We start from the raw sequence: 26,346 nt of genomic DNA on the forward strand, positions 1-26,346 counted from the left end.
TAACAGAGATGGAGATGGATAATTAGACATATTTTGCTGATCATACAGAGACAATATTGTTTATTTCTGGCATGCAGCGTGTTTGTACAACGTTTGCTATATATACAGCACTAACAATTTGTCTTACGCCCACTGAGCGCTTGAGGACTGTTTCACTTCCTCAATTCTTTCGCAAGAGAATTCTGCCCATGTTCTGTTTTGGGGGGTTTTTTTTTTGGTGTTTTTTTTTTTTTCCTCAATGCAGGTAATATGACTTTAGGAGTTATTCATCCAAAAACAGTCCAAGAAACCTCTTTGATGGACTGGCCAGTTATCTCTGGCCTGATCCAAATCTAAGAGGGAAGTACACCTACCCAGAAGCTGGGTTTTGTTTTGTTTTGGTTTTAAATAAAAAAAATGTCTAGAGACTGTTTAAACCATAAAGCATATTTCTGGTGTCAGCAAATGGCAGAATATAGTAGCAGTATGTTCAGGGCTAAGTGAAAATTTCTGAATGGATCAAGCTTTAGCAATGTAAATGGTATGTAAAGACACTTTCCAAGGTTATAATGCATATGGAGCATGGGGATCTAGGTAGCAAGGATCTCGAATCTAAATTTGAGAATGCAAGATTCAAGTCACAAATAATTAAATTTATTTGGTAGCTGTATCATCTGTAGTCTGAGTGTAGGGTCATCCTTTACATTCATCCATGCAAATGCCAGGAAGGCATAGTTTTGAGTGTTCTTTGAGGCCGGGCCACCCCTTTAAATAAGCCAGCAGTTTAGGGGCGTGGAGGTTGAGTAGCCATTCCTTCGAGCTTAGAAAAGAATCTCTCTCCTTTTTTCCTTAGCAAGAAGATCCAGCTAAGATTCCACCCCGAAATCCTACCTCAGGGAAAGTGAATTAGAACCACGTGCATGATTTAATAAGTGAAATAAGGGTTAGCGGTTCTAAACCCTCCTTTGATCCTTTTCTTAGACCGCAGCTAATTATAGGCCAGATAAGCTTTTACTTGAAAGAATAAATTGGCACGTTTTCAAAGGGAAGTGTTATTATCAAAGGAATAAAAAATGATCTGAAACTGGCAGTGATGTTTTGAAATCTCGAAATCGCATTCATCAATATGGCCCTCAACATTTTTATTTTTACAGTAATCCAGGTAGAGAACAGGACATTTAAATGACTGCTCTACTTGGCTCCTCCAAAGCTGCCTGAGATTTTTAAAAGCCTATATTCGTTTACAAGCTCCTGATGAAATCACATCGTCAACGTGTCTGATTTTCTTTTAAAGACGAATGAAAACCTCCAAAAATTTGTATCTGGAAAAAAACCTTCTAAAAAAAATGATCATATTCATGCTAAGATGACTGTATTAAAAGTTAGATTAGGTAGTATCTGTTAAAAATTTAAAAATAAATATCTGAAAGTTTCTCTTACCTTCTCCTGTGCATGCTCTGTGACATTGTTTTTGAAAAGATATGAATCAAGACATTGCAATGAAGCCGATAATGGTCTCCGTTCAATTAATTAAGGCAGGAGTGGGAACACATTTTGGTAACTGCTCAGCAATCAAAATAATCTTGGTGCTATTGCCTTAACATTAACAGTTTATCTTAAAAATAAAAAGAAAATATTCTTTTCCTCATGTCAAAACTTAATAATAAGCTCTTCAAAGAAAAAAAAAAAAACCCTAGAAGAATTTTTTTGAAACTCTGAAACCAGATGGGTGTCAAAATGTTGTTGTAATAAATACCAATTATTGCATTCATATGTACTTAATGATTTAAAACATACAACCATGCAGTTCCAAAACGGGGTTTAGACTAGACAAAGTTGGGGTTTCTTTTTCCCAAGCATAGGATGGGGCAGGCGGAAGGCTAAACTTTCATGGAGAAACGATGCATTCTCCCACTTTTGAACAATGCTTATAGCAGTATCTGAAAAGAAGGCGTAGATTTTCAATCACCCACCAGGAAATGCCTGATTCTATATCTTTTCATAATTCCAGTTTCCTCCTTTGCCACCTTTCATTTTAAGGACGTGTTTCCATGTTACCTGCTCCTTCGTGTCAGATACATCTACGTACTGACCTCAGACTGGTCTGTCCTTGAGAACATTATCCTGTTGGTCCAGGCTGTAGGCTCCCCCTCGGCATGTTGGGAGTTCGCCCCCTCCCCACCCCGCAGTAGCTGTGTACGCATTTATGCACTAGCTATATTTCCCTCTGAAGCATTAATTCAATGCAGCTGGCATCTGTCACAATAGAAACACCCACTCTCATCTGTTTCTATAGACGATGTCAGAACAAGTGGTAATGCATGGTGTGTTGGACATTTTATAAATTACCGTGTTAGCATTAGTGGTATGCGAGGAAGGGGGTGGAGGGTGGCCACTCCTCAGAGCTCCAAATGGGATTGTTACAAAAGAGAAAGCCAGCCAGAGAAGGGCAAGAGGGTGAGAGATGGAGCATTTCCCATACACAGGCTTTCGAGGATGCCCCAGGTAAAAGTTGCTTAGATGTCATTGTACAGAAAGGAATCAAGATCAATTTCTCCATCTGTACAGAGGACTGGGTAAGATGGTGCAATGGTAAAAGAGCTCAGGTTTTGAGCCCTAAAGCTTTCCAAATATCCCTTGTCCACTCACCGCCCCCCCCACCACACCTCACCTCCTCCTGGGGCTGCCTATGCAACGGGCTGGTCTATAAAAATTGGAATAATAACCAAACTGAACAAGAATCTTGGATTCAAGGTATCCAGGTGTACTCGTCTCGATTTGAGTCACCCCAATTTCTTTCCAGCTCTTCAAGAGAGAAAGCAGGTCCTCGCTCACCACTTTGTTAGCACTGTCCTTTTAAAACTGAAAGTCTTGTGCAATCTCCAAGAGGCCTCCCTTCTGTAGGGGCGCTGGGGAAATGCATGAAACCCTGAAGTTTAATAACTGCATGTTGCCATGTAGTTATTATCCGTTGAGACTTACTTCTCCCTCTGGTTCGTGGCCTTCATCTGAATCATCACATGTGTTAATGTGGTTATTAAACGAAGGCTGATTTTTACCATACATTGTTCTCCTGGTCATTATGGGGCAATACCTTCCTCAGACTTCTCCCTGATCTGGAATAATTGGCTGAACAAAGCCGACTAGCTCATGTATGGTAAAACTCAAAATCTGCCGGTGGAGACTGCCCCCACCTCCACCGCCAACACGCGTCGTTTTGTATGTTGAAGCCACTGTTTGCCTTAAGCCTTCAAGTGCCCAGATGTCTTTGTGTCAGCTTTTTCAGAACCCGAGGCCAGTGGGTGACTCTTGTTTTCTCATTTTTATCCTGCCAGTAATGGATCAGGCACTTCAGAAGATTTGTTCTGGAAACTCGATGCCCTTCAGACCTTCATTCGGGACTTGCACTGGCCTGAAGAAGAGTTTGGAAAGCACCTGGAACAACGGCTGAAGCTGATGGCAAGTGACATGATTGAATCTTGTGTCAAAAGGTAAGCATAAGTGGCTGGACAGGCTCTGCATGCCTTCCCGCTGTGCATGACTCACGGGAGGGTAGATGGCCACTCTTTCAATTGGCCGTAATTTGGATTCTTTTGGAGCAGGTATGGCCACCCAAGTCTAGCTTCTGTTCACCTGCCCCACATCTGTCCCAAACCCAGCACAATAAGGCTGCCAGTTTTTTTCATTTAGCTCCATGAGGAAAGGGTCTGTGTTCCTTCTTGTCTCTGTATCTCCAATATCTAGCAGTATCTGGCACAAATATTTACTTAATAAATATTTGTTAAATGTACAAGTGAATGCATGGGTGGATAGCTGAAGGAAAAAAGAGAAACACATATAATTCTAGGCGTATCTGGTGCAGGTAGCAGGAATCTAATAACTTTCCAACGATGTAGGCAGAACCTCAGCAGCATCGTTCATTCTGCACGTATGAACTGAGCACGTATGACGTGCCAAGTATTACTTGTCTTGCCCAAAATGTAACTAGATGTCAACAAGGGGGCATGAAACATTAAATATACATTTTGATTTCCTATGACTTGCTTGTTTTGTCACTGTGGCGTATAAGATTGAGGTGTGAATGCTGCGCTTGAAGTTCCCAAGTAGACTGTTTTGAGTAGGTGAAGAGAAGAAAATGAGAACAATATGCATCCATTCAACAAAAATTGTGTGAGCTCCTCCTGTATGCCAGGCACAGTGCTAAGTTCTCGCATACCATGAAGAATGAGAGACTGCATCCCTTCCCTCGTGGCGTATCTATACCTGCATATCAGATACAGAAATGAAATTCCTCTGATTTGACATCATTATCATCAGCCTGTGTATCCCGAGACACACATCCAAGTTCCTTTTCCAGCTCATAACTGTTCCATTATTTTTCCTCACTCAAAAAAAGATAAAAAAGACCACAAGCAGCTCGGGCCACTCCAGATCGCCAGATGTTTTGCAGTTTAGTTGATGGATCAGTTGTGGGTGATGGGGGCTGGGTCTGGCTTGGAGTGATCTGAACTCATTATTTTATATCTTGGAAGAGGAAAAGAGAAATAATAGCATCAAAACTGGAAGCCAAAAGGGCAAAAAAACAACACAGCCCCAAGGAGGTGAGCGTCTCAACAGGAATTGGGAAGGGAGCTGGGTGTCGTGGAGCATCTGCGCAGGTGTTCAACAGCACTTCTGGAAGCTTGAAGTCCTGGTGATCCAGATTTTGTGTTTTGCTCTTTTCTTCCCACTCTTAGAACAAAAGGCGGTGTATTTCTCAAACCCAAGGTGAAAATGTTTCCTTAGGATTTTGAATTCCACCATTTCCTACATGGTCTATATCAGTTTTAGGAAAAGCAACTCTTTTCCTATGGCCAAACCATTCCACCAAAAATTTCTTGCAGGGCATTTCCCCTATGGTGAAAAGTTCTTCCCTGATCTGTACTAAGGGCTGCAATGCATTCAAATTAACACTTACTGGCTTCTGGTCTGTGTACACAATTATACAGAAAGACACATATGCCCTTCTCTGAGAAGCCAGTCTTCTGAGTAGGGAGTAAGAGATACGGAGAAGCTGGGAGGAAAAGGGAAGACATATAATGTGAAAGGTAGACAATGACTATTTACCTCTTACCACATATCTTTATGGGTCAGCCACGTCAAAGAGTGTGAGCCTCTCAGAGACAGGGAGTGTATCTTGTTCATTTTGAGCTTGTTGTCCTCCCCAGGTCCCAGCATCATGCTTGGCACATAGTAGCTGTTAAGTAACCATTTATTAACAGAAGTTGGCCAACTGCACATGTGCAGCTGGTCCTGGACGTTTAAATCTCCTGACAGCCTTTCACTTAAGGCCCCAGACACGACATGTGCTCATCCCCAGACCTCTAGATTCAGAGGGTAAAACATGAAGAAATCCTTGGATGTTTTAAGACCTAGAGTCTACATTAGCAGAGGCTAGAACCATTACTTTCCTCTTTGGGACAGAATAAATAGCCCTTGTTCTAGAAGGAGAAAGTAGTAAGGACATTATTTCACAGATGTAAATATGCAACGCCAGAAAGTCAATCAGGCACTCCTCATTTCTACGTTTTGAAGAAATTTAAATCATTCATTTGACAGACTTAACAAAGCCTCTAGTCTAGTCTATGTCAGGCACTGTGCTCCACGCAAATTCAGGCACCCTAACTCTGCCCTCAAGGGGAGTCAGTTGGATTAAGTGACCTCTCCATTCCTGGCTTTTTGGTCCCACAGAGCCCTCTCAGTCACATTAATTTTGCATTCAGCTTCCTCTTTTCACAGCCCCACACTCCAAGGGCTATGAACAGTTCTCCTGTGAAAACAGAAGACGATTACTTCATTGTAAGCGAGCGATTTAGCATTTCCATTTCTCAAATTGGGCCGGAACTGGCACACAAGCCTCAGAAGATCAGCACAGGGCCCTGTCCAACTCAGTCCCCATCAGGCTTCCTTTTCACAAAACCAGAAAATGATGTATTTTCAGCATAGCTTAAAATGATCATCATGATTAGAAAGCTACTTCAGTGCACCGAGTCTTTAGAAGCCAAGATACATTTATCTTTAACATGATCACATAATATATAGGAGTGTTTTAAGGGTTTTTTTTTTTTTAAGTTTTTTTCTTAAGAACTGGGCTTCCAACCTTAGAAATTATACTTGGCTTCCCTGCATGCACCCAGGGTGTGTTAGCAAGCTGGCATCCTTTCCTGAGCTAACTAGCTGTGTGGTCCTCCTAAGCGCTGTTAGAAAACTGCTACAAATACCTTTTAAAGCAATGCTTTCCTGGTGGCTGCATGAGCTCCAGAACCTGACAGTGAACAATGCTGAAAAGATGCATTGGATGAAAGAAGCTTTAATAAAACCACTTGCTAACCAGGTGCTTTTCTTTAAAGACATGTGATGATGTGACCCACTTCTCTGAAACCTTTTAAAACATAACTGGGCCCCTTTACAATGCTGATATCAAGGATTAGATCTCACACCTGGATTACCAGCTGGCCCTGTCGGACTAGGTTTTTCCTGTGAGCGGTTAGCTCATTGCTGGGATCATAATTTGACCTGTATCAGAATTATGTTACATTAAGCTTCCACCATTACACAATTCTTGAATTGGTAAGTATAGGATGACATTTTTAATTATGAAAATAATAGATTCTTATTGCAAAATAATACACTGACATTGAAAAAAAAAAAAGCCAAACAAACATAGTGGAAGTTCCCCTCCCAGTGTCACTCTCCTCCCCAAAGGAAGCCATCTTATTTTTTTAGTCTTTAAAGCAATATAATAAGCTTGTGGGATTTTTTTTTTTTTACTTCAGTCTCTCAAAACCAGAAAGAAAAAAAAAAAACAATAAATGTCATTTAAGATTTTTCCCCACCATGAGATTTTGAAGATTAGAAACTGCTTTTTTGTTTTTTGGCTTTTTAATGAAGTGATTCAAGGTAGGCAGTTGCCGATGTGAGAGAACTTACATATGCTATAATGCTATAATTGGGTTTTTGTTAATTCATTCATTCTCCTGCAATTAGGGTTCTCCATAGCATATAAACTATAGACAGAAATACGCCGAGCTACAGGTGTTCGTGTACTGTGAGAAAGGAAGGGTTTGCGTGGCTGTCTCCATGAATAGGCCTTCCTTAGTTGGGAAAGTCATTTTAAAAAGAACACATGTGAAGTCATTGTCGATTGAAACTGATTACAGCCTTCAATTTTCTTTTTCATTGACCTCTCAGAAAATGTCTTCTCCACCTGCTGCCATCTGAATGCTGAATTGGTCTTTTCCTACTTTGTTTTAATAGAACCAGGATTGCATTTGAAGTTAAGCTGCAAAAAACCAGTCGATCAACAGATTTTCGAGTCCCACAGTCAATATGCACCATGTTTAATGTTATGGTTGATGCCAAAGCTCAATCAACAAAACTTTGCAGCATGGAAATGGGCCAAGAGGTAAAAAAAAAAAAAAAAAAAGTACAGATTTTTTTCACCCCTCCATTGATCATGTAGAAGAAAACTTCGCAAATTTCTTCCATCTACACTGGTCTGCTAGTTTCAGAAATAGACTCTAACGTTGTAGATTAAGCCGTAGATGAATATTGGTATCTGTTTGTTAAGAAAATTTCTAAGGCCTGTGCTGATGAGAATGCCAATCACTTGGAAATCATTCTTGGCTGGAGTTGGGATGGCTGTAAAGTTCCTTTAAATCAAATGACATTTAATGACCTTATTTGTTAGGCTGGTATCTCCAACAGATCTGTTTGCCAGAATGCAAGTCATTTTCACATTTGAAGTGCCTTCTATCATTTTGAACATCTGGATGGCAGGAGAGCTCTCTTTCTTGCCTCAAGCATCTTCCAGGACATAGAATGTTAGATCACCCTGCTATCCACTCCCCGGCAGCCAGCAGGTTCCGAATTTCCAAGAAATCGCACACTTTCGATTTCCCTTAGATTGAGTTGATTGTGAATCTTCCCTGACCAAAAGTTTAGTCCTTTGCTAAGTTTCCAATTTCAAAGTGGTATTTAAAATGTAAAGGAGAAAGAAACAGCAACTTGGGCTTGATTAAAGACTATCATGATCATTTTTCTCCGATGGCCTTAAGCCAGCTAGATATTCATATACCAATTTAGAATTAATTCAGAAACATTTCTGGCAACTCTCATGTTGTTGCCAATTGGCATCAATTGCTCCTAAATCAGATCTTTCGATACCAGCTTTACATGCTCAGAATTTTCACTAAATTATATTTGCTCCTTATTCGTTATTTATTTTCTCTTTCAGCGCCTTCCATTTTTAAATGTGGGTTGGTGGTATTCTCTTTCTGGCAAGATCATCTCTAACCTTCTTTCCCCTCCAAATCAGCTTCCTCAGCCACCCCTGTTACTTCTACTCCTGACTGATTTTCTTGTTGGGGACCTGTCTCCAGGGGTTACATTCTAGGCACGAGGGTCAAAGTAAGCGGCCCTCAGTTCTCTTACCTGGCTCCGTTTGCTGCACGTGAATGATCTGGAGCCGCGGTTCTCAAATTTCAGTGTGCATCAGACTCATCTAGAGAGCTTCTTAAAACCCAGATTGTTGGGTCTCACTCCAAGAGTTTCTGATAGGTCTGGGGTGTGGTCCAAGAATTGGCATTTCTGACAAATTCCCTGGTGATACTAAGGCTGCTGGCTGGTCTGGAGACCACACTTTGAGAACCACTGGTCTGGAGGATCCGTGTGCAAAAATGGGTTAAGGAGAAGGGCTCAGGCACAAAGGACAGCCTCCTGAGGAAGGCTTGGGTTGGGTGTCCAGACCCGGATTCTTGCCCTGTCTTTGCCGCAAACTGGAGCTGGTCAAGTCACTCAGCCTCTTTGGACCTCAGTTTCCTCGTTGGTAAAATGATAGCGCTATTCTAGCTTTACTCAGGCTGTTTTTAACTGCAGAATCGGTTCCTTATTCCTTACCTAGAAGGCCACCATGTGAAACAAATAAAATTAGAACTGCTTTGGATGAAGTCGGGGGCAGAGGTCAAGGAAGAGGGAGCCCAAAGCCCAAGCTACCATGTTCCTCTTCACCTCTGCATTTCTTCACTGCCCACTACCCGCCGCCCACCCTTCTCTGGGGGACTCTGAACAATCTCTTAGGCTTCACAGAGCCCACTTTCAAAACCCTGTTTTTGGTGATTTCTAACGTTCGTTAAGATCCCTGTGAGTTCAAACTTTCCAGAATCCTTTCTCTCCTGAATTCTTCTCCCTTTAGAACTTCCTTTTTTTGAATTGAGATATAATTCACATACCATAAGATTCACCCTTTTAAAGTGTACAATTCAGTAGTTTTTAGTATATTCACAAAGTTGTGCAAGCATCACCACAGTCAATTGCAGGACATTTTCATCACCCTGAAAGTAAACCCAGACCCATCAGTAGTTATTCCCCAACGCTCCCCGACCCCAGCCCTAGGTAACCACACTCTTTTTCCTGTCTCTAAGGATTTACCACTTCTGGGCATTTCATAAAAATAGAATCTCATAATATGTGGCCTTTTGTGACTGGCTTCTTTCATGTGGCATAATGTTTTCAAGACTCATCTATGTTGTTGCATGTATCAATACTTCATTCATTTATATGGCTAAAGAATACTCTGTTATATGGATATACCATTTTGCTTGTCAGTTCATCAGTTGATGGACATTTGAGTTGTTTCCACTTTTTAGCTATGCTGCCATGAACATTTGTGTACGAGTTTTCATGTATACCTATTTTCAACTCTCTCGGATATATACCTAGGAGTGAAATGCCGGGTCACATGGTCAATGTTTAATTTTTTGAGGAGCTGTCAAACTGCTTTCCAAAGTGGCTGTACCATTTTGCATTCCCACCAGCAATGGATGAGAAATTTTAATTCTCCACAACTTAACCGATTATTCTTACTGTCTGTCTTTTTTAGTATAGCCATCCTGGTGTGTGTAAAGTGGTGTCTCATTGTAGTTTGGATTTGCAGTGATGTTGGCCACGTTTTGTATGCTTGTTGACCGTTTGTATATCTTTTTGAAGAAATGCCTATTTAAATCCTTTGCTCATTTTTTAAATTGAATCGTCTTTTTATTGTTATTATTATTATTTTTTATTGTCAGTTGTAAGAGTTCTCTATATATTCTGGATTCTAGACCATTAGCATGATTTGCAACCATATATTTGCAATGTATATGATTTGCGTCTATTTTTTCTTGTTCTGTAGGTTATCTTTTTCACTTTCTTGATAGTATCCTTTAAAGCCTAAGAGTTTTCTTAAGTTTTATGAAGTCCGATTTATCTATTTCCCCTTGGAGTTTCTTGAGATGTCCATTTTAAATGAATTTCACATGAATGACACCCTTCCGGGGTGGGGAAGAAATGTGACATCAGAACCAGCCTCTCTTTTCCCTCACTGGCTTTTGCAGTCCCTCTTCAGGTTGACTCAGTTGTGGCCATGTTTAAAGAACTCCTACATACCTGGTCAGATGGCTAAATAATCCTTCCAAACAAGCCAAGTCACTCTGATCTTAATTTTTTCTTTTCTTTTCTTTTCTTTCCTTTTTTTTTTTTTTTTTTGTGAGGAAAATTGGCCCTGAGCTGCCATCTCTTGCCAATCTTCCTCTTTTTGCTTAAGGAAGATTGTGATTGAGCTAACATCTGTGCCAATCTTCCACTATTTTATATATGGGAGGCTTCCACAGTGTGGCTTGATGAACAGTGTGCAAGTCTGTGCCTGGGATACAAACCCACAAACTCTAGGCTGCTGATGTGGAGTGTGCAAACTTAACCACTATGCCACCAGGCCAACCCCTAATTTTCTTCTGTTTGAACTGGGGTTTGGGGAGAGTAGTGGGCATGGGAGAGGGGGGATGTTGTCACAGACCTCAACGAAAATCTCTTGAAATTTATGGAGCCATTTCCTATGAAAGAAAAATACTCTCACGCAATTTTATTATACAATTTCAGGGGACCTGTGGACCTTGTTAGGCCAAACTATAGACCCCAGTTGGAGACGTATGATGAGAAATAACAAGTTGATTTTGTCGCAGTGGACACTTCTCCTATCTTTACAATTAATCACTTCTACACTAGAATAGAATGACCTTGGTTTAACCTTCAAGTCTTGTTTACATAGAAGAACAAGTTCTCTAGTACCTTAATAACTATATCTTATGGACCCCCCACCCCTTAGCTACCAAACTGTGTGACCTTGAGCAAGTCACTTACTCTTATAGCCTTCCTGTCATCATGTGTCAAATGAGAAACAGAGCATGCAACACACAACCTTTGAGAGTTATGTAGCCCGTCAAAATTAGGGATAAAGCTCCCTAATTTCTGGACATAAGATTAGAAAGTCGTCTTGGATATGCCCAAATCGTAACATTTTTGAGGCTAACCAGTAGTGCCTACTTCTTTCTGGACATTGTTCTATTTGATAAAGTAGAAAAGACTTCATGTATTCCCTACGAATGATTCAACATTACTTTTTTTAAGGAAAACAATAACAGAGGTTTGTAAACATTTCCCTTTTTTCCTTAACTGGTGCACACACCCCCAAACTAAATGATCTTTATTAAAAGCTCGTCCAACACTGTATTCTTGTTTATGATTCTTATCCTAAGATTGTCAGTTTCCCAAGCCATGCTAGAGAGACCTGATATGCTATTCCTCCCTAGTATAATTGAATCAGAGACACCTAAGGGACCAGCTTGTGGGAAATGAGGCCTCTTCTGACCTTAGAGTGCCAAGTGACTGAGAACAGTCAGAATGAAGCCAGACATCATTGTCTATAAATATACACTTCCTCTGAGGGACCTTGAAGCCCTATGGCTATGACCTTGGGTAGAACTTCCATGGGAAGTTTCATGCAAATAGTCTCTCCCTAACTTTTCTCACTTTGTAGACTGACTCCAAAGTAAAACTGAATTGTTATAATGAGATTGGCCAAGGGGCAAGCCCCGTGGCCAAGTGGTTAAAGTTCCTTGCACTCCCCTTTGGTTGCCCGGGGTTCACAGGTTCAGATGCTGGGTGCAGACTTACTCCACTCATCAGCCGGGCTGTGGAGGCATCCCACATACAAGTAGAACATTGGCATGGATGTTAGCTCAGGGCTAATCTTCCTCACACAAAAAAAGAAGAGATTGGTCAAGGATGACTAGAAACATCCTGAAATTGGGAGAAAAATAGATAGATGTCCAACGTTTTTATACAGTTTTCACTTTGTGAGTATTGGCTATTAAGCTTATATTACAGATCTAGTTACTAATACCTGCTTCCACCTGGATTCCAACTCTTTCAAGGTGTTTTAGATGAGATACTGGCCAGGTGATACAATATTCTCCAATTTTAAGATCACTTCCTGAATTCCATCCTTGGCGTAAAGTCTCATCTAAAGGCAGCTGTTGAAACATTTGTTAACCATACTTTTCCATCTTAAATATTTATTTTTTTCATTAAAATTTGCGAAGCACCAATAGAGAGGAAATTGTGTGTTAAATAGTTTCTCACTTGGTCTAGTGTGTTTTCATCTCATTTCCAAGGTCAGATGGTCTTAACAGAAAGACAACATACACACAATCTGTTCCATGACAAGGCAAAATGTGCAGCACAGGAAGTCAAGTGGAATGATTTTCACGCAGTGATTGTGAATTTGCAGCAATGTAGCTCATCCGAAGCAAAAGTGAACTCCCCAGACTTTCCATACTGTTGAAGATTAGTGTTTCCCTTGCTCTCATCATGATCTAGTGCCCCAGAATATAATTTAAGGATATTATGATTATTATTAATAAGGTCAAGCCAGTCCAAGAAGACCAGCAGAGGGAACTAGAAAATGCAAATATAGGAAAGGTCCCTCTTTGTACCCATTGTGAGATGCAGTTGGAATTGGACAGTATACATCTGCCTGCAAGAAATTTTGTGAAAAAATAATCTAGTTGGAAAGGATGGTAATTAAAAGATGCCCTGGTAGTATTTATACCCCTTCGTGGAGCTTCGCACCTACATAGAACAATGTATCTCCCCAGAAAGAGCAGAGTTAAGGCGGAATACTCACTGTTGCTCCAGAAAAGCAAGTTAATCAAATAAGTCTCAGGAGAGTCTGGTAAAAGCAATTCATGCATTTTGTAATTACTTGAATAGGAAAGGGAGCTTGAATAGGATACGTACGCCTTTCCTACATGATAAGCAGAGTAGATGTTACCCTGCCCTACTATCTTTCCCAAAGTAGGTTTTATTTAATTCAGATTATAATTTACATACAATAAAGTATATGGATTTTAGATGAGTTTAGAGAAATGTACACACACGTGTAACCACCATGCTAATCAATTAGTAATAGTAGCAGTAATACTACCATATAGCTTCTAAGTTTCTAAGCTATGTTTCCATGCACGTGTCATACTTCGTTAGGTGAATGTGATTTCTGTGTTCACAACAGGGATAATTCTAGCCCCATTGAGGAGACGAAGAAATAGACCAACAGAGATTGACATGCTCGAGTTTCCTTGGAAGTAACAGGCAGAATAATCATATCAAAACCCTTTTGTTCATAAGCAGAAAAAAAGAATTGTGGACAGGGGTGGAGATCATAATATTCATCTAGAGTGAAAGGGAGAGCCCATGGGACTACCTGGAGAGAAGTCAGGGCCAAGTTTGGCCCAGAAAATTGAAGATGGGAAGAGTTTCCCATAAACCACCACGTCTCCATATACTTTAGTTCGGATGCCTTAGAGAATGAAAAGGTTTGAGGTCCCCTGCTTCTGAAGAGAAAGCTTGTTTGTCTTCCAAGAAAGAATGACATTGTTAACTCCTCAGACCAAGAGTCTAAATCTTTCTTGATACATAGAGAACAATTACTCTTGACTCTGCCGTTGCAGCCAAGTTTTTCAAGAGAATGTTTCTATCCTCAATGATGTTCTTTGTTTGGTTAGAAGCCCCTCATTTAATATTTTATATTGTATTATTTTGCCTACAACTAGCTTTTCTGAGTGAGTTAAATCTCGTAATTAATTTAATAAAATGTGAATCGTTTATAGCAATCCAAAGAAAAGCTAGCAGAGTGAGGCAGTCACATGAGGAAGGAAAGTAAGCCTGTGATTCTGGATCTTATCTCAAGACCTAAAAATGAATTTGGAGCCCTGTCAATATTCCTGAATTCTTTTGCTCTGACATCTTTCTTTGTGTTTCTAGCACAGAATTCTGCAGATAGTTTTTGCATTTAGCTTCAGGTTTATGCCACTTACTAGTAAATCGTTTCGTGAAGCCAACATGGGTTCTGATTCATCAGGGCTATACAACATGGGCCATTTGCTTTATTGTTTTTCCCCTAATCAACTGAAAGGAAACTAAAATGAGATGACTGAGCAATAAGACCATCTCTCCCTACCCTTATCTTCTACTTTATGAATTTGAACAAATAACACTATTTGAGTTGCAATTAGAGTTGACAAAATGTTTTCACCTCTAGACCCGCACTTAATCTTCAAAATAGATCTATGAGTCTGGGAGGAGGACTACCAGGAAAGGACTTGACCCTGGTTTTTAAATAATAATAATAATAGTAATAATAATGATAGAACAGACCTGCTAAAAATCTTTATACAGGGTTTGCATCGTTCCCTCTCAAAAATTAGTAATTCGTTCTGGCTTCCTCCCACCTCGTTGGTCCTAGGTAGTAGGATTATTAACTGTTTTTTTACAGATGAGGAAACTGAGCTATATTTTCTTAGGCAACATTACTTCCCAGCTTTGCATTGGGACTTTACCCAGATCTTCCAGTTACAAGCAAAATTCCCCTGTGACTCTAAATGAATTAACCTAATTCACATCCAATGGTTCTCTTTCAATAATTCTGATTGCCAGTTATCAGAATATCAAACCACATTACTATGGCTTATTATTTTTATATGTTTTCATAGCTTTTTGGATGATTTGTTTAATTTTTATTTTGTCATGTGTCCTTTTGTCCTAATTTTTATTTGCACTGTTCCTTTTTTTTCTATTCCTAATTAATCATCCTTCTGAAAGTTTGCTAAAGAGTGGGTAAGTGCATTTTCCTTTTCAAATAGCAGTGTTTTGCATTGTTATTTTTTATTAAGGAAATATGGAATAATTCAAATGGATAGTAAAATGATCTAATAAATGTCAAGGAGCTGGCATACAGTATTTTCTGTTGAAATCACTTTTCCTTTTTTCCTGGCATTTGCAGAAGATTTTTGTTTGTGTGGGGGTTTGTTTTCACTTTACTGTTTAAATGTAATCGACAGCGGCAGTGAGAAAAATTGAAAAACTTAGCAGCGGTCTAGGGAGAGGCTCTAAACCTGGGTCTGCTTACCCATGCATGGAGGAAACGAGTGGCTGCCACAGGGGTTCAGAAACAGACTCTTTGCCTCAACACCAAGTCAATCCCTGGGGGAGCTCTGAGTCATTCACCCAAAATATCTGAAGGTCTTAGAACAATTTTTGCAAAATTAGTCACAGTGTCCTGGTCAAATTCCCTTGGGAAGGATTCCACTCCCTAAGCTGCATTCCCCCAGCAGTTTTCCAAAGGTAATTTCTCATGCCCTGTATTAAATTATTGTGGTATCCTGCTTTGTAAGACCCAGATCAACACAACACACTGCTAAGCCATTAAGCCATCCATGCTTGCTATGTGTAAATGTGTGTTTGTGTCTACACATATCAAAGCCATTGAGAGCCTTGGGTGGGGAACAATGCACCTGGTAATTTTTTTAAGAGCTTCAGATCTCTTGTCATCAAAGACATGGAGTCAGAATCTTACGGCTGCCTCGGGGACGATGGGAATACACTGGGTCTGCAGGCCAGTCTTTATTTATAAATTGCATCGTCTAAAAATTACTGACGGATGCAGTGCCATCACCTCCCAAACATGCTAATATTTGTCTTTCTGTGTTCTTTAGCATCAATACCATTCAAAAATAGACGAACTAATTGAAGAAACTGTTAAAGAAATGATAACACTCTTGGTTGCAAAGGTAACCTTCAGCTTCAGGTGAAATGTTTCATTGTGAACATTGCTTTGTGATGTCTGCATTCCCATTAAAATGTAACACGTTAAAAAGTTGAGCTGGATCCTCGTATTTCTCAGGAAACAAGATTGTACGTCACCCAGCCTCAGCTCAGAGTGATTTTTCTGATGATTTCGAGCCGCGTGAAGATGAATTGATGAAGTGGCATATGTTGACTTAATAAGAATTTGTCCCCAAACGTTGCACTAGGTTATGCAGAAAATGTTTGTTTTGTTTTCCAGCACTGACAAAGTTAGATTTTTAAATAGAGAAAGTTAAACGGTAATAAGGAATTCTGCCATCATGAAAACCCCCTTTCCTCTAGTTTCACATGCAGTGAGAGTCATAATAAAACAGAAAAGTCAGATAAAGCTATTTCAGTCACCCTCATGAATTATAGAATTTTAACTAAGTAATGCTGAATGGGAAGACATTTATATTTGCCAGTGCGAAACTTCTGTTTCCCCCAAATTACTGATAAAATACAAATAAAAATAGATTGGATTAAATGTAGTGCTAATATGTAACGTAAAAACTGCTTTGCGCAGTTTTGGATTTTGAAAAGTGCATTTAATATTATCGCATGCTATATGCAACTCAATAATATTTTGTCACTTTGCACTTCTGTAACACTCTATATTTGCAATCACATAATAATGAAGAGAAAGCCGGATAAGTCAAATATTTCTGTGTAAAGGCAGTCTATTGCTTTCCCCAGAGGCAGGAATCAAATAATAGAATGCAAAAATGAGCTGAGGGCTCAATGCTGGTCTCTATGTGGTCGGGAAATGTGGCTTTTTATTGTGAACAGTTACAGTTCGAAATAATAATTCTTTTTCTTTTTTGCTGTTTTACTAGTTTGTCACTATCTTGGAAGGAGTCCTGGCAAAATTATCCAGATATGATGAAGGGACTTTGTTTTCTTCTTTTTTGTCATTTACCGTAAGTAAAGATCTTCTTTCTTTCCTAGTTTTTGTTTCAGTCTAGGTTTAGGTTTGAGTTTCAGGGGAGAGGTGCTGTTGTGTCATTTTGGTTTTGGTTTGTGTATATATGTTAATTGCAGTCAACTACCAATGTGTGATAATAACACTAGGAGAATACGCAGGACATTTCATAACGGCAGGTAACTCAAGCTCATTTCTATCTCGTTTGTGAATATACAGTATGTATGTATCTAGCTGTTCGTACACACGCGCACCTGTACCTCTCTATATGTGTGTATTCAAAGCTGTTGCCGGCCTGAGCCCAACTCAGCTTTCCCAGGCCGATCACTTAATGTTTCTGGGCTAGCAATTCCTCATCTGTAAATGAGGGAAATTAATTTTAGAGGTTGCAAACGGAGACTTGCAGGTCAGATGGAGCTTGCAAGGTGTTTCCTTTGGTCCTTCCTGCGTCAGGTACACTTTTCTTCACTGAGTTAGTTGCCCATGGTTAAAAATCAGGCGAATTCACAGAGAAGTTCGTATTCCAGGGACTTTATATAAAGTGGACGGTCGGCAGCACCGGGCCTGCATCTGTGCACAGCAACAGTGTGCTGCTGGGGCTGAGTCTCATCCAGTCAGCCCACCAACAGGCCAGACATGTGTTGGCCTGTTTACTGTAGCCCCCTCCTGGCTGTTTTGCTCATTCACGTACCTGTCTGGGCTTGGGGACACTTGAGTTTACAACCTCTGGAGCAGATGATCGAGACTGTATAGATTCCGAGAGGCTCTAATTCTGTGCCAGAATTGGGCCCCGGCATAGAAGTGAGTTAGATGGTGGGCGGAAGCCGGCCTAATTCTCTGTAGGTAAATGATCAGTGGAGATGGTCACTGTAAATAGGCTGCTTCGGGGGCCTGGTTCTCCCACCTTCCTGTTGCTGGGCAGACACTGAAGCTGCATGCTTTCTCCCCATTTCTGACAGCAAGGGTTCTTGCTGGCTCTGAGACCAGCTGTTTTCCTCTGACAATGCCATAGGAAAGGCAGTCAATTTAGGACCCACTATCTACGAGTTTTGAAACAGCCTTACTGCATGAAGAATCTCTTAGAAAGGCAGCGAATGCAGGACTGGGGCCTGGAACAGGGTAGGGAGCAGCACATCATTGTCTTCGGAATCCCACAAAACTGGGTTCAAATCCCATTTCTAATATTAACCAGATTTGTGATCTGGAGTAGGTGTCTCACCCTCTCTGAGCCTCAGTTTTATTTTGGTTTGGGTTTGGGGGAGGGGTGCCCTTGTGTCATTTTGGTTTTTGCTTGTGTGTGTGTGTGTGTGTGTGTGTGTGTGTTAATTGTGGTCGAATACCAATGTCATCCAGGAGTGGAGAGTAAAATAATGTCCCCCATAATGAGCTGTTGTGAGGAGAACAACATGAGTGAAAGAGCTTAGCATAGTCCTAGTGCATAGTAGGCTTCACTAAATGGCAGCTATTATTAATAAAAGATAACTAATATGATTACTACACGATGCAAACATACACGCACAGGAGTTCCTTCCAGATATACCCTACTTTGGTCTTTCCCTAGCCCATATGTTAGATTTCCTGGGATTTAAGGAAAATGTAGATAGAAAACATTTAAAACAATTTTTAGATAACATCCATGTATCTACGTGCCCTGCTGGTTTTCATATGCAGCTCTAAACTTTCCAGGTACAAGGACTGAACTCAGCCCCAGAGGGTGATGACTCCAGACGCTGAATTTATTGGCGAAGGTGGGGTAGGAAGAGCATGCTGACAATAGGAATTCTATCTGATTTTACTCTGTAGAACCACCCATAATGTGTCACAGCTGAAAGGAAACCTATCCAACCCACTCCTTTGACAAACAAAGAAACCAAGGTCCAGAGAGGGGGAGTGATTTGTCTAAGGTCACACAGCAATGGGCAGAGTAGGGACAGGAACCCAGGTCTTCTGCCAGCTTCCCCCTACCCCTGAACGGCTTCCTGAAGAGAGTGGGATTCAGCTGGCAATTGCCTGGCACTAGAAGGCAGATGGGCAAATGAGTGGGGAAGATTCATAAAGAAGGATTCAGGGCACGTGAGTGGGAAATATTAGATAATCTTTCATTCCTCAGTGAAGTCACGGAAATGGGGAAAGAGGCAGAATTAAATGCAACATTTCTGGAAAACGTTCCCTTGACACCCACAAAAAATATAACTTTCTTTGAGTCTTCATTTTGAGCAACGGTTTTGACTGCACTGGACTTGAACCAGTGAAAACTAGGAAAGGCCCTCTGCTCTTTATGGAACAGAATTCAACCCACCAGGCGCCCCACCCTACTTACTGACTTACCAAGAGAACTAGTGAAAGTGGTCGAGTGGCAGCAGTAGCAAGGACATGGTACCAGGAGATTCTCGTGGGAGGATGAGAAACCTAGTGTATCCTACGCGGGACTTTTCAAGCTGAAATTCTCATCCTCTCCACTCCCCTTTCTGAGACATTTTGCAGCCACACAGCATGCCTAGTGAAGTCCCCGTAACTGCAGAACGCTTCAGTGCCTGTTGCTGGGCCCGTAACTTCCCTTCCTTAGTGACACTTCTCCCACACACTTGGCCACCCCAAGGCCAAAAGCACCCACTTATCATTTGCAGCCTATGTTCTCATCTCCTGCTGGTATTCCAGTGTTGGAGAACACGAGCTGTGCTTCGAGGTGGCAGAGAATATCTCCACACGTGGATTCTGAGCTCCTGCCCAAATTTCAAAAGGGCCTTCGAAGACTTCCCGCAGCCCAGTTGTGTTAATTATCCCAGAGTGGAGTGGAGGTCAAAGGGTTGAGGAGAGGCACCAGGTATTGTGGAAAGATACTTGAAATCAATCAGGAGAGAACCAGCTGTGAGTCCTGGGAGGCCGGACAAAGGCGCGGTGATAGTGCCGACACCCTGGCAGGATTTCCTTAACTCTGCTCCCATTTCTGATTCAATTCTTCAAGTATTACTGTGCACTTACCACGTCCCCACCTCAGCAGGGCTGCCAAGTATGAGCCATGTGCTCTGCCCCCCAGAAAGCTGACAAGTATCGACAAATATGCCACCCTTTCCCCCTCTTTCTCCCGCTGAGCGCCTCCTTTCCTGGGTGGGCTTGATTTCATGGTCCAAGCCAGACATTTTGGAAAACGTCTGCAGTGGCACAGAGCAGGCAGGAATATTTATTTCTCGTCTCCATCTGCATTGCTTCCTCTCTTGGAGAGGAGCTGGGGGGAGGAGGGAGGATGAGATGTGGCTTCTTCGTGCCAGCCCGAGAAGCGCCCAAGCGCACCCCTCCTCTCCTCCCTCCCCAGCCTCAGCAGCAGTAGCAGCCTAGGATTTATGGAGGCAGGCGCCTTTCGAACTTTTGAAAGATCAGCCCAGTTGGAAGTCACAATTAGCAACTATCCGCCCATTTCCCCTGACTACAAGATGTGCTTTTGTGTGGGTTGTCTGCTTGGAAGCAGCCCTTGTCTTGTGGGTAGCTTCGCGCTGTTCTTTTAGGAGGCCAAGAAGGGGGACAAGCAGGTGCCCCGGTCCCTCTCCCAGCAAGCTAAATTCCTCTCCTTGGTCCTATCCAGGTGAAAACAAATAGCTGCTTCTGAAATCCTTTCATTCTTTCGTTCATTCATTCACCCAACAAATGTTACAGAGCATTTATTGTCATGTATTGTGCTAGGTGCTAGGAACACAGCAATGAGCAAGAGAGACATGCTGTCTGTCCTTTTAGAGCTTGCATTTAGGAATGGAGACAGACAATAAAGGAAAGAAAATTACAGAGTGGGGAAAGCACCAACAGGCCACAGACTGGAGCGAGCACAAGAGAGAAAGTGGAGGGTGGCCTTACTGCAGCTAGGATGGTCTTGGAAGGTCTGTCTGAGGAGGAGACACGTGACCTGAAACTAAGAGGAGTCAGCCACCGGTAAAGAGGAGAGGAGGATCTTCTGGACAAAACAGCAACTGCATTGGCCATGAGGCAGGAAAGCAGAAAGCATTTTTGTAGGATATTTTGAAAGTAGCATGAACAGGATTTAGCGATTGAGTGGATGTTGGGGGTGGAGACTTGATTGGAAGGGGCAAAGGTGGAAGGCCCGAGAACCGTGCTGTATTGAAGAGCTCAGCTGTGCTGAATGAGTCCTGAGAGTCCATGGGGTACAGCCAAAAATCCCGGAGTGGGGAGACCTGGCATGGGACCCCAGCTCTGCCCCTGACCCGGGAGCCGTGTGACCTGGAACACGAGACCACGTTTTGGCTTTTAATTCCCTTCAGTGTAATATGACGACAGTTATATTAGATGAATTCAGAAGTCTAAAATAGCTACAGCTCCTATTCTTTAAGCACTTGCTAAGTGCCTGGCACAGGGCTAACTGCTTTAAATATATTTTTCTCTTTGAATCCTCTGAACAATCCCATTCCAACAACGCTCTTCTGCAGATAATGAAACCAAGGCTCAGAGAGGGTAAGCCCTCCAGCTGGACCAGTGTATTCCCTTCCTCTAAACTCTGGAGCCTCCAAGGAGGAGTGAAGACGTAGGAGGAGCCCACCCCCACCTCTGGCAGACAGAACAATTACATCAAATCCTCTGAAGCCCCCTAGAATTCACCCAAGATCCCCCTATGAACCAAATCCATTTGAGATGGTCACACTATAACATAGAAGCCAGTCGGGGCAGGAAGCATGAGGCCCTTTTGAGGGCTGTCAGTGACCAAAACCCTACTGTATGTCCAGTCTCACAGGTCTCAAATTACCCTCGTTCACCCTTTTTTCCTTTTGCCAGCATGGTAATTGTTTTGCCCCTTAGAAATGAAACAAAGTAGACATGGTTCTTCCTGCTAGAATCCAGCGTAGATCAAACAGCAGCATCGAATGCTCTTATGCAGAGCTCTTGCTGTCACGCCAGAGAACAAGGCCACAGTCTTGGTCAAAAGCCGGAACTGGCTCAAGGGAATTCACTTCTGTCCCCAGAACATTTTGGTCATGAAGCGTTTCAAACTTTAGAGTGGGGTGAATGTTCATAGCAGTTTGTTAGTGTTATCTCTGATGATGTTCCATTTTGGCTTTGGCTTCAGGGAATGGCCAGCATGGGAGAGATGGCTGTTTATAGTGTGGGCTCGTGATGGTGGTGCAGACAGAGAAGTCTTGGTCCAATCTCAGAGGGTACCACCATCAAATTATCAGATGCTGAATTCATGAGATTCAAGTCAATTGGATTCTACATGTCAGAGTGGAGGTGCCAAGTGTGGTAGTAATAGCTGATGTTTATTTAACACATACTCTGCATCAGGCACTGTGCTAAATGATTCACATGCATTTTATCATCTGATTCTCACGATCATCCTATGCATAGATACAATTATTATCCCCATTTTACAGATGGGGGAGGTTGAGTTATTTGTCCAAAGTTGCACAGGTACTAAAATCCCACCTTAGATTTACTGCTTTATTATCACAGAATGTTACTCCCCATAGAAGCTCAGAAACCCATAAATGAAGTCAATTAGTGACTCTTCTAGGAACCATCCACTGACTGATATCATTCCTAGGAGAAAGAATCATCTATTTTTCACGTCTTACCACCAAAATATTTTATAAGTAATTTACCCACCAGCCAATCAGTTTTGTAGTAAAACCGAAGGAATTGGACATCGAAAATCCCCCACATCCTTCGTCCTTTCCAGATAATCTTCAGTTTCATGTTACTCCTTCATTCAAAACATATTTATTGAGTGACTACTATGTTCGAGGCACTGGGGGCTTAGCAACAAAGAAGAAGGACAATGGCTCCTATTGTATATTCCCATGTGGGAGATAATATTCTCAACAAGTAATATACAAGGGTGACAGCTGTTCAGAGAGAGAGAGAAGTAGCTGATACAGTGGGACCATAGCCCAAAGGGACCCAAGCTTATCTGGGAGGCCATGAAGGAAATGACATTTGAGCTGAGATCTAACGGATAAGTAAAATTTCACCTGGTAAAGAAGAAAACAAAGAATGTTCCAAGGTACAAGGACTTGGAGGGAAAAGGGAGGGTCTAGCACATTCTGGGAACTGGAGGTTCATTGTGACTCAGGGGAGACCAGAGCAGAAGGAAGAAAGTGACAGGGATAGGGTTAAGGAGCCGGTCAGCAGCCTGATCAGAAAGGAGCTTGCCCATGGCTACGGAATTTAGGGGTTTACACAGGGACATTATCAAAACTGATTCAGCTAGAGAAGCTAAGAGAGGTCACAGAGAGACCAGCTTCCTGCTACAAGCCAGTGGTGGATTTGCGGTCTTCTGATTTTGAAACCGGGAGCCACATTGGAAGGCAAGACTTACTCTGTCTAATGTATTTTGTTCACATGGACCAACAAAAACAACATGCTCTGAAATGTTCAAGAACTGTAAAGCACTGACCTGCCGCGTCTTCTACCAACTTCTTTCATCAGCCGCTCCCCAGCGTTTCAGAACCTGACATCCACCTTGAGGTCTATGACAGATAATTTTATCACCTAGTAGGACATCATCCTCGTTTCCAGTTCATGCCTTGAAAACACAGTTGACAATTAACATACCTGCTGTCCAGAGCAACTCTTCAGAAGCTTTTCAGAAGAAAAAAATAAGCATCTAAAGTTAACCATTTCCCTTAATATTCTTTGGGAGACAGATGAATATCATTCAAAGTGAACATAAGACAGACACAGTGTTTTCTTCAGGCTGTGAGGGGCTGAGCAACCGAGTCACAGAAACATCAGCTATGACAGAAATACCTAATGAACGTGGATGTGGCTTCAAACAGAATATAATTGCTCTGAAATGAAAAGTCGGAGATTCTGACCTGACCTCTGAGCCACATGCAGTGGGAAGCTTATGAGCAGAAAGAGAGAAAGACATGATTGTGAAGCCCACACCAACCAAAATGTAGGCAAGTTACTGACCATTTGTGGGCCTCTGTTTTTCAACTGTAGAGTGGGAATGCTAATATCTGCTTCAGAGAGCTGAGGGGACAATTAGAAATAAAATGAGCCGTAGGCTTTGCATGACACTGGCATATTGTGGGTGTTCCACAAATAGCCATTCTTAACCTAACCTTCCACTTAAACTTGTAAGAAAGTTTAATGACCTTAGAGCTTTTAACCAACCATTTTCTCACTCGTTCAGTTCTTGGCACAGCAATCATTTCTCCTAAGCAACCCAAACTATTATCCATAACAGGATCAACCAAAACTCACTTATGATTTCTATTTCAGCACATTCTTATATTCAAAAATTTGATTCATCAAAGATGTTTTCCATTAAGTTTCGTATATTTTTAGCATTTAGTGTTTAATTTTAATTCTTCAAGAATTTTTCATTCATCCATGTTCTCTAGAATACCTATTAGTCAAAATATTTGCTTAGCCAGAATTGAATATTCCATTGTCCAAGCATATTTTGGGTTGAATCAGGTTTATTTCAGTATACATCTAGGTTACTTGTTTGTCCAGTTCTGTCCCTTACTAGAGTATAATGTGGGACAGATTAACTGACCTCTGACCTTAGTTTACTGACCTATAAAATGGGAATAATAATAAGACCTACATTATGTGGTATTATTAGAATTAGATGAGAAAATGTTATATACCTGGGATGGGGTAAGGATTCAATGCTTGTTAGATATTGTTATCGTTGTGGTTGTTACTATGTTTATGTCACTGAATACTGAATATTAGAATCAGTTAATCAGCCACCGTATTTTAAATGACTGCTGTATGTAAATTATTGAGTAGATTTGGAAAGATTTTTTTTGAAAAGATTTTATCTCTAATTTGGAAGTTACTCCCCAGAGTCCATTCAACAGAAGGAACTTTTGAAATATTCTGGTCCAGTGTTTCAGTGAAGTGCTGGAGTCTGCTCAATTTCTACCTGCTGTTGAGAACCAATTCTCCACATCTCTTCCCATCTCCACATTTAATGATATCCCATTGGTAGCTTGAAATTGACTACGATCGAAGTATTTGCACCACGGAAATCACAAACACTACCAACCAGGGGGGCTGCTGCTGCCTTTTGAAAGCCTTTTTACCAACATATCACTGAGTTTCCAGGCTTAGGCTATGTACCACACGGTACCTGAGGTGATGTTAGATGCTGCAAAAACTCAACATTAAATAACGCCAATCACATGGTGAGAGGGTTCTTCCCTTTTTAATTTTATTTTCATCCTTATCCTTATATCAAGGAGAAAGTTTCCATTGAGTGCTTGTCTGTCTCTCACACTTCTCTAAAATTTCATGTCTTCACGTGTAACGAAGAGAGAAAGAGCGAGCAGGCAACCCTGTCTACCTAGAATGGAATGACTTTATTTTATTTATATTGCATTTATTTTTACCCTTGCCTTCTCTTATTGAGAGTAATATTGATTTTCCATTTATGGCAGTGATATAAAGTTTCCTTTTGTAATTAAGTATTTAAAAAGTGAGCCAATAAAGAATATTAAGTAAATAAGTCAGTATCGTACTGATGGCACAAGGGCAATAGCCAAAATCAGGGAGGTGCTATTGATGCCGGAGGTTTGGGAAGTTGTGATACATTCTAACTGCCCCATTTTGCAGTTGTGTAAACTGAGACCAGAGAAGGAAAATGACTTGAACAGCTAGTTAGGTCACAGAACCCAGACTTCCTATTTCATCCATTTGTTTGTTTTCCTCACTCTTTATCTGAGATGAGGGAGAAAAAAGAAGAAGAAAAGAAACCTCTCCACTGTGTGGTAGACCTAGGCTGACTCTTGATAGACAAGTTGTCACTGGCAGCACTGATGTAAACAATCTGTACCCTCCAGTTCAGGCCGAGGCAGCTGCAGGGAGAAGGGGAGGCCCTCAGGGCTGTCAGGTGAGCCCTTCGTGGAGAAACATGACTATTCAGTAATGACATTGCAGCCCTCGTTGACTCAGCACCAAGGCCATGCAGAAGCCAGAGACACGAGGAAGACGTGGCCCTTGCCTTCTTCAAGCTTGCATTCTATTGAGCTTCTTAGTGTTGAGAGATGTTCAAAAGGCAAAGCGAAACCCAAACATGCCAGAGGCGGGCAGAAGCCCCCACTTAGAATCAAAAATAAGCCTTCATGCCTTCTTGGAGGCTTAACAAATTTAAAACTTTCCAATTTGCGCTTCCGAGTTTCTCCTAAAGTGAGAGCATGCCACGTAAATAGACAGATGGAAAAGCAGTACAGCGTCGTTAAGAGGGCAAACCCTGGTGTCCAACACACCCATGGTCACATACCAGCTCCGTGATGCCGCCAGCTTTGGGTGTTTTAGGAAGTCGTTAAACCTCACTGAGGGAGTCGGGGAAACCTGTCTTTTGTGTCAGCTTGAAGCTCCTGGACTTGATTTATCTTATTTTACAGTTTGTAAGATTAAAGAGTAATGCCCATTTGACTTCAAACTTAATGTTT

General features: G+C 41.5%; 1 protein-coding gene across 32 annotated transcripts in view; it reads left to right on the forward strand.

Moving 5' to 3' along the window:
- Window positions 1-26,346, forward strand: part of CADPS (calcium dependent secretion activator) — a 438,027-nt gene that overhangs the window by 354,659 nt on the left and 57,022 nt on the right. For all 32 annotated transcript variants that reach the window (XM_070238689.1, XM_070238692.1, XM_070238698.1 and 29 more), the window contains 4 exons: window positions 3,315-3,470; window positions 7,276-7,423; window positions 15,885-15,959; window positions 16,851-16,934. In XM_070238689.1, the coding sequence (XP_070094790.1) occupies window positions 3,315-3,470; window positions 7,276-7,423; window positions 15,885-15,959; window positions 16,851-16,934 (463 nt within the window). The remainder of the gene's footprint in view (window positions 1-3,314; window positions 3,471-7,275; window positions 7,424-15,884; window positions 15,960-16,850; window positions 16,935-26,346) is intronic.

Source organism: Equus caballus, chromosome 16 (genome assembly GCF_041296265.1).
Source record: "Equus caballus isolate H_3958 breed thoroughbred chromosome 16, TB-T2T, whole genome shotgun sequence".
Lineage (NCBI taxonomy): Eukaryota > Metazoa > Chordata > Mammalia > Perissodactyla > Equidae > Equus > Equus caballus.